Genomic DNA, 14,998 nt, shown 5'->3' with positions numbered 1-14,998 from the left:
CATCCTCTGTGGAGAATGCCAAGCAAAAGAAACATCTAACTAAATAAAAATTCTTCATGTAGAAGAAAGTAGAGCCATACCCATGGGTAGCTGGCTGCTTCTTGTGGATATAGTGGTTAGGTTTATTCATTTTGCAAGCTTGCTGAAAATGGAAGTGATCTATTAAAGTCTCTCCACGAAAGACCAAGACATCTATTAATTAATATATGCCTGAATGAAGTCTAATTTAAATAAAGCATATTTTGGTTTATAAATAAAACATATTTTGGCTTAGGAGAAAGTGTAAGGGACTGAAATATATACTGTCTATAAAAGGTTGCTGCTTTGAAGAAAGGCTAAACCATTACCCAAGAACACAGGAACACAAACCAGCTCAGAACTGGACAAGTAGATACTGCTTCTCATTCCAGTTTCTTATGAGGCAGGCATTATTCACCACAGGTTTGGCAGACTAGTAATTCTGAGAACAGTGATGCATTAAAGGCAATTTATTTTTATATAGGATAATTAAATCATTTTACATCATATCAGGGCACCACAGTACAGAATAGGCATCTACAGTTGGAACACAGTATATTAAGTCAAATAAAATCAGCAAAGTGTTAGCCCAACTTCCTTCCTTCAAACAACTTTCAGTGGTTTACCTTCTAAAATGAAAGCCCTATCACTTGCTCTGCAATTGAATTTGAAAAGGCAAGAAGCTAGCCCAGTAAAAATATAAGTCTAATAAAACAAAGAGGGCTAGAAACCAAATTCTGGTGGGACCATCTTCATGGTAGTCAAAATGTTGAATAAAGCTTAAAAGAACAGACTACTGCAAGTTTCCAGCCTGCCTCTTTAATATTAATAGTTATAACATGAACAAATGATTCATAGCCAAGTATGAAATGAGAGAAACTTTTCCAAGTATGTGACAGACCTGAAAAGCACTACTTTTAGTAAAACTATAGTCCTTTATTTCTCTCTCTTTTGAAGTGGTGCACTGTGTACAAGATCAACACTTTTAAACCCTCTGTCTCTCTAGCAGCTTTCTCTATCCCATGGCTTTTAAACAGCTTCTAGATATTGTCAGATCTACATCAAATGGTATTCAAAAGCGGACGGCAGACTTCTTCCCCTCATACCTTAAGAAACTTGGCATTGAGGACAACTTCTGTTTAAGTACAGATGAATTAAGTCATTCTTCAGACTGTATGAAAGCTACTCTGCTGAGCAACTAGGTAATCTTCCAACACAGCTTCAGTTTGGGGGATCATCTAACCAGAAAGGATAGCTATATTTTTTTGAAACTAAGTACTAAAGATTCTCCTGGCCAGGAACAGACTAATAGAGATTAATGCACCTTTGAGACCCGGGAAAGAAAGCTGACATCTTAGAGCATATTAATTCCTCCTGTAAGGCAGACAGGTAAACATTTTTGTAAGTGTACATGCACATAAGTAAACCCCAGCTAATGAAGTAAACTCCCTTTCTTTCACAGGTGTAGAAATGAGGTGCCAAACCTTTCCATCCAGGCAAGTACACTGTTTAGTGTATGGCCACTGGAGGACCAGATAACACACAGAAAGAACAGCAATCTGTTAGATTTTTGTTTTGAAAAGAGGAAGAGAAGTAGCATAACCAAGTACTACTACAAGTCAGTGCTCTACTGCACACAGATGTGGGTCTGGTAAGACATTCCTACACACCTGAGGTTGGCTACCCCATATGAAAAAAAAAACCCAAAAAAATCTTATAGCCCCAGTGATGTATTCCACAGAACTATCTGCTACCATCTCTTAAGTATGAAATAGTTTGATAAAAATACATGAAGATGCAATCAACCCATGAAAGGATCAATGCTGCAAGAAATTCACAGTCAGAAAGCAACTAAATGAAAACTATTATTTTGCATGCACTCCGGTTAAACATTCTTTCACTATTTTGGGTTAAAAAGTAATGTAAACAACAAGACATTTGTGACTTTTGTTCATACACCTTTTTTATTCACTGCAGGTATTGTAAATGCTCTGGAAACAAAAAGCTTCTGCAGGAAGATTACTCTTGAAATGTAAAGGTTAGTACAGAGTGGTTCAAATTTCTCACTGATTTACTATAGCCCTGACATAAGTTGTCAGCCTCGTAACTGACAGAGTTGCTTCCACATATTTTCATGTTTGAGAAATGTCTGTAGCACCCGATTATAGTGAAAAAGTCTTCTTGGTGAAACTTGCTGTTACAAAACAAATAGCTGGCACAAAGAACAGTAAAGCTTAAAAAAACAAAGAAACCTGAACCACTGCCTCCTAAACGCACTATGTATTAAATAAGCAAGGATGATAAATAAATGGCTTAATAGTAATGAAATAGATTCTGCTGTTAACTGACACTCACCAGATGCCAAAGTTATAAACAGTCTTAACTTTACTATTTCCTGATTGTGATATGTAAGTAAATATCCAGTTTAAAGCTGTGTTTATTATGACTCTAGGCAAAAGCACCGGTTTTTACTTTGAATATACAATAATTAATAGTAATCCTAAACACCATTTCTGACACATTACTATTCACGGCACTTTTCATTACTATATAATTAGTATGGTTAAGTTGGACTATTTTGTCTAACAAGGCAATCTTGTTTAACCACTACTGTTCCTTGTATTAGTAACCATCTGACTGTTGTGAAATATTTTGGGTTTCAGAAAAGTTTTCCACCATAGTGAAATAACTGCCTTTAAAAGAAATACATATTTATTTCCACATATAGCATATTTAAGCCTTTTAATAAAAATCAGATTAATAAAGTGTTAAGACATTAGATCAAAACCTATACAGAATCACAATATTGAAACAGCCTATCCCACTAACTAAAAAACATTGCAACAAAAGGCACTTCACTGGTGAAAAGGCAGTATAAGTGAACTAGAAATGGGATTTCTAGTCTCCCAAAAAGGAACTCTAAATGGCTATCAGGGCCTCAGCATATACCAGTTGTTGCAACTCACTACCTGAGCAAAGACTTCTTCATAGCTGTTGCCATAACACTCCCAGGCACAATATTCTTAAAAGTGTTACCTGCTACTTGTGCCAATTTATCATGAAGTACATATAAGCTGTTCATCATGAGACTTCTTTCATCTTCCTAGAATTAGAAAAACACATTAGCACTAAAACAAACATTAGTAGAGATTTATTTTCTTCCATTTACCCCCAAAATCTTTATATACCATGAGTAAAAAAAAAGGTTGTACACATACAGGTGGAAGGCTTTAGTGTTTCACGCAATAGATTTTGAATTGTTTTTTCAGATCTTGACTGAAACTAGATTGTAGCCTGGACTTCAATGGATCTGACAGTTAAAACTGACAGCTCAAAAAGTTATTTCTATTCTACTGACACAACCATGCAATGACCTAAAAGAAACCTGGTGAAATTTGTGGGGTGATGTTTTTGTTTGTTTGTTTACAGCTACTATGTAAAACAATTTCATTCTTAATGAATGTACAGTGACACTTCTTACAAGCCACACTGAAGTACCATCTGGTCATATTCCCCCATTAAATTTATAGCAAAGTAACATTTTTGCTGTCTATCTTCAAATTACAGTAACTTAATTAAAACAAACAAAACCAACAACAAAAAACCCACCACCAAAATAAAAACAGCAAGCTGTGTACTATACAATCTTGTTGATACTTCCTGCATACGCCACTCATGTACAAAGGCCTAATTCCCAAAATAAGCATGAATCCAAGAGGTCATAATTGTTACTTATGAGGGAGTTAAACTTACCAAGATATTGAGCAATTTCCTTTAAGTTTATTCAGAAACATTTAATATTAGAAGGAATTATTCAAAATATGAAGATGAGGAACATGCAATTACGTACACCAAGTATTAATAGCCATTCTAAAACACTGGTTTGTTTTAAGTTGGCTGTGACTCCTAGGGCAGAGTCAAATGGCTGAGATACAACTAGAGCCTTTATTCTGAAAATATGCAAGAAAAATAATTTTCTAGTTTGTACATCTGCTGTTATAGCCACAATGAAAAAAACCTAAACATATTTTAATTCCCTGATGCACCTGCACTGTCTGTCAATTTGAATGCTGCCATTTTTTCCAATAATAAAACTGCTACCAAAGAGCAAAACACGTCTTTCGTTCATTAAACATTTGACAAATTAATTTCCATAGATGATATCAGCAATTAAAAGCATCACCTCTCCCTATTCTGCTCCTAAAAAACTATCATCAAGATTAAATTGATACAGTTGGTTTTCCCCAGGAAACTAACCAAACTTAGTAACTCATTTCCTGGCTGGAAAATACTGGGCATGGCAGAAGAGGAAAATCGGTCCTCTGCCACACACACACAGCGCCAGCAATACTCCAAGTTCCATTTATTGCCAGTAGGTATACCCATGACTTCACTAAGAGCTACACTGAGACAGACATGTGCATCATTTGTGTGACCAAATTCTTTTTTCGTCAATTCATGGTCAGACCACAAAGGAAGGAACTGAACAGTACAACCTTCGCAGCTAACTAACAACCAAGCATGGAGTAGGATCACTATGGAACAGCACACAAGAAACACAGAAGAAAGTAACATGCAAAGAAGGTTCTCAAGCTGTCAAGTTCAGTGCACAAGACGCATTCTCTCTGCACCACTAAAGTAGTTTTGAAAGAACCCTCAGAATTTACCCCACAAAATTCAATTTTCTCCAAACATTCAGAAACATTTTCTTCTCAGGAAACTAGCCAAGGCTACCTACTTAAAATATGCAATTATTCACTTTTGGAGAACTCAATCCCAGACAAAAGACACCCACACAATTATCTTGCAATACTTGCTTATATACGCCAGCAAAAAGGTTTATAAACCAGGCAGAAAGACTAAAGGCCAGAAGAGAGAACTGCCAAAACACATGCTGCAGAACTAAGAACACTACAGATACCTTCAATGGTGACATCTCAAAATGGCTATCCCAACATTCCAGTTGGAAGAGTGAATATAGGAACAAGTACCGGAATAGAATCAAAAAGACAAACTTTTTAATCCATTTTCTGAAAGAGGCTAACCCTTGCTCTTCTATGGTACTAAACATCCTGGAGTTTCAAGTCAATCATCTCTTACCAGCTGTCCTTTCAAGGTTAAGAGGCCAAATGGTAACAGTAAGAGAAAAACTGATAAATTTAATCTCAAACTTCCAACGCAATTTTCCTCATAGCTCTACAACACAAATTATGTTCTTAGTAGATAGAGCAACCAGCATGCCACAGCCAAGTTTTGTAATCCTAGCTACATTGCTCAAGATGAAAACCAAAAAGTTAAAACATTAGTCACAAGAAGTGCATTCACCTCATGCAAAACATTCTGAAACTGCATCCTTTGAAACAGGTATCTATTGTTTACAGACAATCATTTGACAGACTAAAATCTCAATATGAAGTGGTTTTACTTACTTCTATTTTTTGTAGTTCTTCACTGAGGGGATTCTTGACTGTCAAAAAAAGAGAAAAATTTTACTTCATTTTAGAGTGTGAAAATACTAAAAGGTATACCAACATTGTAATCTTTAGATAAAACAAACTAGTCCATAAAAAGACAAAAAACCAACTAGACAGCTATTAATCTTTGACTTAACGCCACATTTGATAATGTGCTATACTAGCACACAGGTTAAACCAGAATCCTGTAGATCTGCAAATTTCACAGCTATTTCCATGCAAACAAAACCATGCTTGCCATTTGCCAAACTCTTGCTTTAATGATTCAATTGCACTGAAATCATTATTTAAAAGGGTTACTTTAAACTAGACATTAAAATGTAAAACCAATTTATTAAGCAATAATCCATACAACACACAGCTGTACGACTCAGCAGCATTTTCTGTTTTGACAGGAGTAATAGATGACACACTGAGAACTCACACACAAAGTGCAGTGTGACTAAATGACCATTAACTCCTTTCTAAATAAAAGTTTCCAAAGCTCTCGAAACCGTGAGTTTATCTATTATATTCCTTTTGGCTACAAAAATATATTGTCCAACGAAGAGAAACTGAAATTAGACAAGTAATTTCTGCGATGCTTCCACTGGTCCCGGCTGACCAGCTGGTAACTGAAAAGTTACCAAGGCAGGAAGGATTACCATTAAATATTTCATAAAATCACAGAATGGTTTGGGTTCGAAGGGACCTTATGGATCATCTAGTTCCAACCCCCCTGCCATGGGCAGGGACACCTTCCACTAGAGCAGGTTGCTCAAAGCCCTGTCCAACCTGGCCTTGAGCACTGCCAGGGATGGGGCAGCCACAGCTTCTCTGGGCAACCTGTCTCACTTCCCTCACAGTGAATAATTTCTTCCTAATATTTCATCTAAACTTCCCCTCTGTCAGTTTAAAGCCATTCCTTTTTGCCCTATCACTGCATGCCCTTGTAAAAAGTCCCTCTCCAGATTCCTTGTAGGCCCCTTTAGGGACTAGAAGGCTGCTGTAAGGTCTCCCCTGAGCCTTCTATTCTCCAGGCTGAAGAAGCCAAATTCCCCCAGCCTGTCTTCAATAGGAGAAGTGCTCCAGCACTCTGATCATCTTTGCGGCCTCCTCTGGACTCAAGCAAGTCCACATCCCTCTTGTGTTGGGGGCCCTAGCATATTGTCTTGCCTTTCTAAGCCACAAACTCTTATTTCACCACAGTTTGAGCTTATAGATTAGCAGTTTTTTGTGCTATTCAAACAGAAAATGAAGCTTCTACTGACCATAGCTCACCACACACAAAAAATAAAGTATCCTGGGAAACGTGACACAAAATTGAAGATGTGGGTAATAAGTGTGATCATATTAATGTTGAAAACATACAAAAAATAAAACATACAAAATCAAAACTGGGTGGTTTTCACAGACATCTGAATACTTGATTCAAATATCACATTAATTAAAACTGATAGAAGCAGATGCTGTTCAAGCACTCTTGTAAACCAAGCCCTCCACCACTTCATGATTTCATTTTATAAATGCAAATTCTCAGACATTGCCTACCAGATTATCAAGCTACCAGCCTTACGAAACTTCTATGTACTTCATTCATTAACTCAACAGAACATTCCCAGCACACTAAACTTTTAATCTAAATAGCCTAAAATAGGATTAGAGAAACACAGCCAAGGCTCTAGATGATTGCCAACCTCCCAGTTTGATCGTTAGTTATCCAGACAGGATAATTATGTAATTATGGGCTCTTCCCAAGGTCAATCTTATTGAGTGTACATGAAATCTTGATTATATGGTTTTAGACTGGAGTTGGCAGGGAAGGGGGGGACATGAGACAGAACAGTGTGTAGATTTTAGTACACCTGACAAACACTTATTTTAACACTGATGAAAGCCATGGAACAAACACAAGTGTCTGCGTGCATCCATGCCTGCAAAGATGCAAACCACAAACTGTCAGCTGCAGTTCTATGTATGCTAAGACAGTACAGCAATTAAGTAAAGGCAATGGTGTTACTACGCTTGGACTTTCCCAGCACCCTCCTCCAAAATTATCTACCACAAAAACTTAACAATCCTTGTAATTCATTATTTTAACTCACACTATAGTATTTCCACGAAATCCCTCTGAAGTTAGCGATTTTATGGCAAGTTAACCTGCCAGATACATTTTTATAATATGTTAATATAGTTTAGGATGCCTGATGTCTTAAGAGGCAAGTATGCTAAATGCAACTGCAGCAATTTATCAGCTGCATATGCAATTAAGAACTATTAATCAATCTGCATCTGTTTACCACATAACCTTGATTAACTGGAGTTAATAAGGCCACTCCTTAACTACTTCAGTAATTCCTCTGTTCTGAATCCACCCTCTTCCTTTTTTCCAGAATCTAAGCTCTTACCAAATCCTCCCACGTCCTCCAACCACAGATGTGAGGTTTTCACCTACTCCAACATTCTAAGGTATTTCAATATATTAACTCAACATTGATTCAAAAGGTTTGTTGACAGTTCTTAAAATATATAGGTTTAGTTTTAAGAGTAACAATTTATTATTCTACCAAACTAAGCATTAATTTAATAACTAATTACTAATGGAAAAGGTCCTTATATGAACATATACTTCCAAGGCTCCTCCTCAAAAAGGGTTCAAGACCTCTACCATGCAGCAGCAATAGCCAGCCTTGAAAGGAGTCTACTTAACAAGCTTATGTTTTTATGAGCAAAGAACAAATCCTCATCTACTTATACCTCAAAGCTAAAAACTACAGAGATGATTTTCTAAAACAGGAATCTCCTGACTGTTGTCCAAGGGGGTCTTCTCTCCAGGTTAGTCAACCAACTAACATCCACTGCCCTCAAAAAAAGGAGGGATGCAACAAACTAGCTGGACACGGCAATCTCAAATCCATTAGAACTCCCAGAAGGCAGCAAAATGGAGAGAAGCATGGCAGTTTTACCTTGAATGAATACCAGCTGCAGGATAAAAAAAAAAAATAAAAAAAAAAAAATGCAAGAGTATTTTCATGGAAGAAAAACCTCAAAAACTTGACAAAGGGAACCATACCAGCTCCCCAAAACCCTGTAAGAGCTGAACGTTCTGCTTGGAAGTTTGATATACTGGGAGAAGAGTTTTATTCCTGGCAAGGTGTAGTTAGAGGATTCTTTGGCCAGATATGGAAGAAAACAAGTAGTAAGCACACTAAAGGACATCATCTTCACATGAAACTTCATTTCAGAACAGGAAGGGATATGCTATTTAAATTCCATTTTTAAGAAGTGACCTTATTTAGATGCTAGCTAGTCAAGAACAAGACAGTAAGATGACCAAAAAGTCTGCAAGAGAAACCAAAGCAGCATACAAAAACTGTTCTGGTTAACTGAAAAGACTACTAATGACCTTTAGAACTAACTAATTTACACATATTACTGTTGGGACAAGTTGTAAATGATGATTTACAGACTATTAGAATTCCCTGAGATGGCAGAACTGGTCAGTCTCAAATAACAGAAAGCCACCATTACAAAGCTAAGGGTCACAGCACAGCTCCAAAGCATTCCAGCCAAAGCTGTCAACACAAATGCACATACCAAGCAATCTCACAGAGATGCTCAATTTTAGGAATACAAATGCAGTCAGCATTAACATACAAGGTTAATTTTTGCTAGGATACAGAAGCTTTCATCTTTAAAGTAATAATAAAACCACTCATCACCACCACCCCACATTTTCCTCCCTAAGACCTAAGTAACAATTGCAGACAGAAACAGTATTTACAAGGATTTAGTTTTCTTCAGTAAGACAAACAGGGAGCATAAACTGGGATTTCTCCTCTTTTTCAAAGCATAGTTTAACAGACATGAAGTTGCAGCCTAATTGCAGACATTCATGAACACACAAGTCAGCTTCCACAGTCTTAATGGCACAAGTCCTAAAGACTGACACAGCTTCACAAGCAGTCATATCTAGAAAGAAAACATGCACAGATAAAACTTTCGCTTAGGACATAAGCTAGGACCGTATTATTAACATAATACCAAAATAAAGAATTCTGCTACCTACTGGTCACCAAATTACGATACCAAAATGTAGCTAATCCTTTCACTACAGCTATCACCTAGATGCTGTGGTACCTTGCCCAAAATACTGTTACTGTTCTTATAGTTTCAGTAGCAAATACACTTCAACAGATAATATCAAAACTGAAGTCACACCAGGACAAACCAAGGATTCAACTAGACCAAAATCATGCCTCCAGCACTAGCAGGAAGATTGTCTCTTTATAGAGACACCTGCCCCTAACTGGAAGAAATCAACAGAACTGTGACAAAAAATGAGTGTCAGAGGATAAGAATATAAAGTATATGTTGATACTTCAGCAGAATATTCTCCCAGTCATAAAAAAAGATGCACCTGGGAAGCTTCCTGAGACAGAAAGAACTAACTGGCTTTTTTGTTTCTTTTCTAAAGTATTAACTCCAATGTACTTTTCCTTACCAATTTGTCTAGTCCCACCTTAACCCCATGCAAGGTTTTAGCTTCAGCAGCAGAGTCACAAAATGTTCCACAACTTAAACATGCATGTGTGAAAAACCTGTTTCTCTGCCTGCTCTGAACTTGCCATTTGTTAACTTCAGAAACACCTTCTTGTATTAGAGGAGACAGTGAGTAAACAGACCCTGTTCACCTTCTCTGTAACACTCATGACTTTACTTCATTCCTCAGTCTTTCCCTTGGTCCTCACTCTTCCACACTCAAAAGCCCTATTCCTCCTTGCTACAAAAGCCATGCTATGCTTTTCATCATATTACTACTCTCAGAACCTTTCTGCAGCTCTGCTATGTCCTTTCCAAGGCTGGGGACCAGAGTTGGACACTATTCAAAATAAAAGAACACCATGGATTATTACCATACTGATATTCTCAAATATATCCTCTTAAATATTCTTTATTCTCAATTCCCTCCCTAAAAATTAGAAAATCCTACCATTATGTTCCCTTTTTGATCACTACTGAATATTAAGCTAACATTTTTAACAGAATCATTGTAACAGAATCATCCATTTCTGAACGTACAGATAATTTGACACGATAAACAAAAAAAAGCAACTTTCTAGTGCAACTTTAGGAAGCTGTAAAGCCACAGCCGCAGGAACAAGAATGATCCAAATTAACCTGCAAGCACTGAATTTCTCATGTGATGATACAAGAAGTGCCAAATACGATCGACACAAGAATACAGAACCTGGAACACACACTTCCAAGCTAGCAACTTCTGCAGAAGCAAGAACATTTCTCTCTGCGAACAGAAAAGTACTTTTCTCCTCCCCACCCACCATGTCACAAGCAAACTAATCCCAAACCAGAAGCAGTAGTTTTTCCAAAATTTGCCCTGCAAAGGTGTGTTCAGTAAGTGGATAACCTAATGCTTTCCATTAGAACTTTTTCTTCATAAAAAAAAAAAAACCCCAAGCCAACCCACAAACCTAAACATTAGCTGGATAATGTAGTTAGCAGAGGAAGCAATGATACTGGAAGCACTATCTGAAACAGGCCTTTAGCCCAGCCCTTTGGAAACAAGTTCTCACTTTTACAATCCTTACAATACTTTCAACATCAACTAATAGATCTGTAACTTTTTTTCTGGTACGTTTGGGGTCAAGTACCAATTCCACACAGTGACACGCTATGTATGTGTCAAGGACAATTCTAAAACAATGTCTCTTAAAGCTCCTAAATCTTAAAATGTCAGAAAAACACACACACAAACAAGTTATTACAGGAAATAAATTATTGCAGAGCTCCATCTTTCAAACAGCTTAAATAAAAAATCCTGCCTCTATCTTCCTCTCTGCAATTACTCAACACTCAAGACAAATGAGTGGTTTTGCATGACCTTCATCTCCAGATTGCACTAATTCAGGTAGAAACCACTTTGAACCAGTAGGTTAGATCTCTGCGCTTTGGTATTAAGACACAAAGTCATATGTCAAGCTGAGCAAGTCCTTCACTACAGATCATCTCTATGTGCTTTGGAAAAAGTTTTTATATTTCTAAATCGGGACACCCTTATAGTTTGAATAGTCCTTGGCAATTTTGAACAGAAGCACCATCTGCCACAAGGATTAGAGAATTCTAAAAACAGCTGAATCTTTCCTTAACATCAAGTCAGTTTTTCAACTGCCTCAGTTTAGAGAGCTTTTATTGATAATTTTTCCCCCAATAATATCATTTGAAATCATTCTGCTTGTGAATAAGTGATAGGGGTTGATGTTATAGCCAAATTACTTCATAAATTTTTATTTTTATTTTTTTTCACAAAACCCTCCTCTACAAGTATTAGAACTATCGTATTTCTGATAGACATTTCAGACATTTTCTATTAGCCCTGAAAACAGCATAGAATCATAGAATCATCTAGGTTGGAAAAGACCTTTAAGATCATCAAGCCCAACCATTATACCAAGACTGCCAAGACCAACACTAAACCATATCACTGAGGGCCTTATCTACATGGTTTCTGAACACTTCCAGGGATGGTGAATCTGTCAGTTCCCTGGACAGCCTGTTCCATTACCTGAGCACCTTCTCTGTGAATAGACTTTTCCTAATATCCAATCTAAACCTCCCCTGGCACAGCCTGAGGCCATTTCCTCTTGTCCTATCGCTTGTTACTTGGGAGAAGAGACTGACCCCCACCTCACTACAACCTCCTTTCAGGTAGTCGTAGAGAGCGATAAGGTCCCCCTGAGCCTTCTCCAGACTAAACAGCCCCAGTTTCCTCAGACGTTCCTGATAAGGCTTGTTCTCCAGACCCTTCCCCAGCTTTGTTGCCCTTCTCTGGACCCACTCCAGCACCTCAATATCCCTCTTGCATTGAGGGGCTCAGAACTGAACACAGTATTTGAGGTGCAGCCTCACCAGTGCCCGGTACAGGCAGATGATCACTGCCCTGACCCTGCTGGCGACACTATTGCTGATACAGGCTAGGATGCTGGTGGCCTTGGCACAAGCTGGCTCATGTTCAGCAACCCTCAATCAGCAGCCCCCAGCACAGAGGTCAGGCTGACAGGCCTGCAGTTTCCAGGGTCTTCCTTCCTGCCCTCCTTCCTGCCCTTTTTGTAGAGAGGCATCACATTGGCCACCCTCCAATCCTCTGGGACCTGTCCGCTAGACCAGGACTGCTGATAGATGATGGAGAGTGGCTTAGCAAGCTCCTCTGCCAGCTCTTTCAGCACTCTTGTGAATGTATAAGTGGAGCAGGAGGTCACTAACCATTTCTTCCTGAATTATGGGGACTTCAATCAGCTCCCCATCTGCCATACAACTCAGAAAACTGAGTACCCTGAGGATGGCTGGTGTGACTATTAAAGACTGAGGCAAAGGCAGCATTAAGTACTTCAGCCTTTTCCTTATCCTCAGTCACTAGGTTTCCTCTAGTATCCAGCAGAGGATGGAGGTTCTCCTCAGCCCTCCTTTTACTGCTAATATATTTGTAAAAGTACTTTTTATTATGTTTTACAGCAGTGGCCAGATTTAGTTCCATCTGTGCCTTTGCCTTTCTAACCTTCTCTCTACATAACCTAACAACATCTTTGTGCTTTTCATGGGGTGAAGTAGACTTCATTATTTTAGGTAAAAGGGTGAGAAACACCAGAACTTGTCTCTGGAGTTGTTCACCGCTTCTTAAGAAAAAAAAAAAAGGCAACCAAAAACCCACAAACAAGAAAACCCCCAAACTCTCCATATTTTAGCTATATTACCCTTTCTAGAAATGCTCAAATCTACTCCTGCCTATTTAAATACTGGTTAGAATAGACCTAAATGTTGAAAGATGCTCTTAAGAGTCATGTCAATTTGGTCCATATTTAAGCTCTCCTGAAACACTAGTTTCTCTTACCAGATCATTCAGTTTCACTGGACTAAAAATACTAGTTTCATTCTAATGTTTGTATTCAATGATTGAAAACATAGAAATCTTAAGTTTTGTGCTTAAAGATTACAGAAAAATATTTTAATCTGTGTAGTACCTGTAGATACCTAGTACTGCAAAACTGAAACAGAATAGTTGGCTGTAAGTCAGTTCTTAAGAACATCACCTTTTTTAAGCAAAAGGCCTTATAAAATAAATCCAAAACTGAAGCAGCTGCCAAGACAGAGCTGACTTTTGAGGACATTTTCACTATATTATTACCACATTCATGCCACCATGAACACCGCTGCTGGCTAAAGCATCTACTGTACTTAAGGATCTATTCCAAACAGAGTTGATACTTCAGACTAACACCTGCAAATATTAACAAACAGACTGCCTTTCCTTCTTTCTGGTCTCCTGTTTTCTAAGTATCACCACCAACCACACAAAGACTCTGGGATAAAAAAAAAACCCAAACACAATATACAGAGCTATGGTACAGATACTGCTTGTTTCAAAAGGAAGTATGTACAACCTGCCTGCATTTATGAAAAAAGCAGGAAAGTTCACTTTGTCTACTAAAAGACCCTGTGAAGTAGTCCTTGTGAAAGTAACTGTATGCAGCAGATGAAGAAATGAATAAATGAGCCTAAACGAGAACAAATGCAGCCATGCCAAGAAACAGAACAAGCTTCAGAACACCACTATCGGCAGGAAAATAATACTGCATTTTAATTCCCCAATTCCACAGACGGATAAGAAATTTGGGCAGAAAGGATCCAGGCAGTGTTTCATACGCCTGACTTGGAGGTGAGGTGTCATCAGAAGCAGTAAGTGCCAGTCACCAAAACCTCCAGATCGTAATTCCAGCTGCTATACCCACCAAGGAGCTGGTCTTCACCCCAAATTCTATCTCCTCTACATGCCTACACTAATCTCAGTGAAGCATACTCAGTACAAGAGCACATTAAGCTGCTAGATTACTTACACTATCATTTTTCATGACCTGGGGAAAGCTGAAATGATTTTTACAATTAAGTATCCTATTCTGCACTTTAGTTTCTACCAGTGTAAGGAAATGTTTTAAAGCAACAGAATTTGCATACACACTTTTACGTTATATTACGAAACATATTATATTTCAGTGAAGAAACAGCTGCCTCTGTTCTATTAGGAAAAATGGCTGAGAAGTGCATTTGCCATGCATTGTAAAAATTAGGTAGTACTACATTCCTTGTACACACAGTCCCCGTTATAGGCGAAAGTGTATATGCAGGAAAAAGAAAGAAAAAACTCACCACACTAAGACTGCTTTTATCAGCAGTTTCAAATTATGACCAGGAGAAAAGTTAGATTTCAGACACCTAGCAGCATTTTACAGTGGGTAGAGAATACAGTCACTTGCAAGAGATCCAGAATAGGCTTCTGTAATAGCTCTTTCCCTCCTTCTGTGCTCCCTTCCAAATATTTTAGCTCCTTATACTTTATAAGGTCAAAAAACACACATGACTTTAATAAACAAAGCATAAATATAGAGGCTGGGTGGAGACTGGACTGAGAGCAGCCCTAAGGAAGAGGACTTGGGGGTGTTGGTTGATGAGAAGCT

General features: G+C 38.0%; 1 protein-coding gene across 2 annotated transcripts in view; it reads right to left on the bottom strand.

Moving 5' to 3' along the window:
* The window catches only part of LEMD3 (LEM domain containing 3), a 52,377-nt gene that overhangs the window by 23,875 nt on the left and 13,504 nt on the right, over positions 1-14,998 (bottom strand). For both annotated transcript variants that reach the window (XM_030478771.1, XM_030478770.1), the window contains exons 2-3: positions 5,448-5,485; positions 3,055-3,121 (exon numbers count right to left, since the gene is read on the bottom strand). In XM_030478771.1, the coding sequence (XP_030334631.1) occupies positions 3,055-3,121; positions 5,448-5,485 (105 nt within the window). The remainder of the gene's footprint in view (positions 1-3,054; positions 3,122-5,447; positions 5,486-14,998) is intronic.

Source organism: Strigops habroptila, chromosome 3 (assembly GCF_004027225.2).
Source record: "Strigops habroptila isolate Jane chromosome 3, bStrHab1.2.pri, whole genome shotgun sequence".
Taxonomy (NCBI): Eukaryota; Metazoa; Chordata; class Aves; order Psittaciformes; family Psittacidae; genus Strigops; species Strigops habroptila.
The sequence above is the reverse complement of the archived record's forward strand: the minus strand, read 5'-3'. Positions and strand labels throughout refer to the sequence as shown.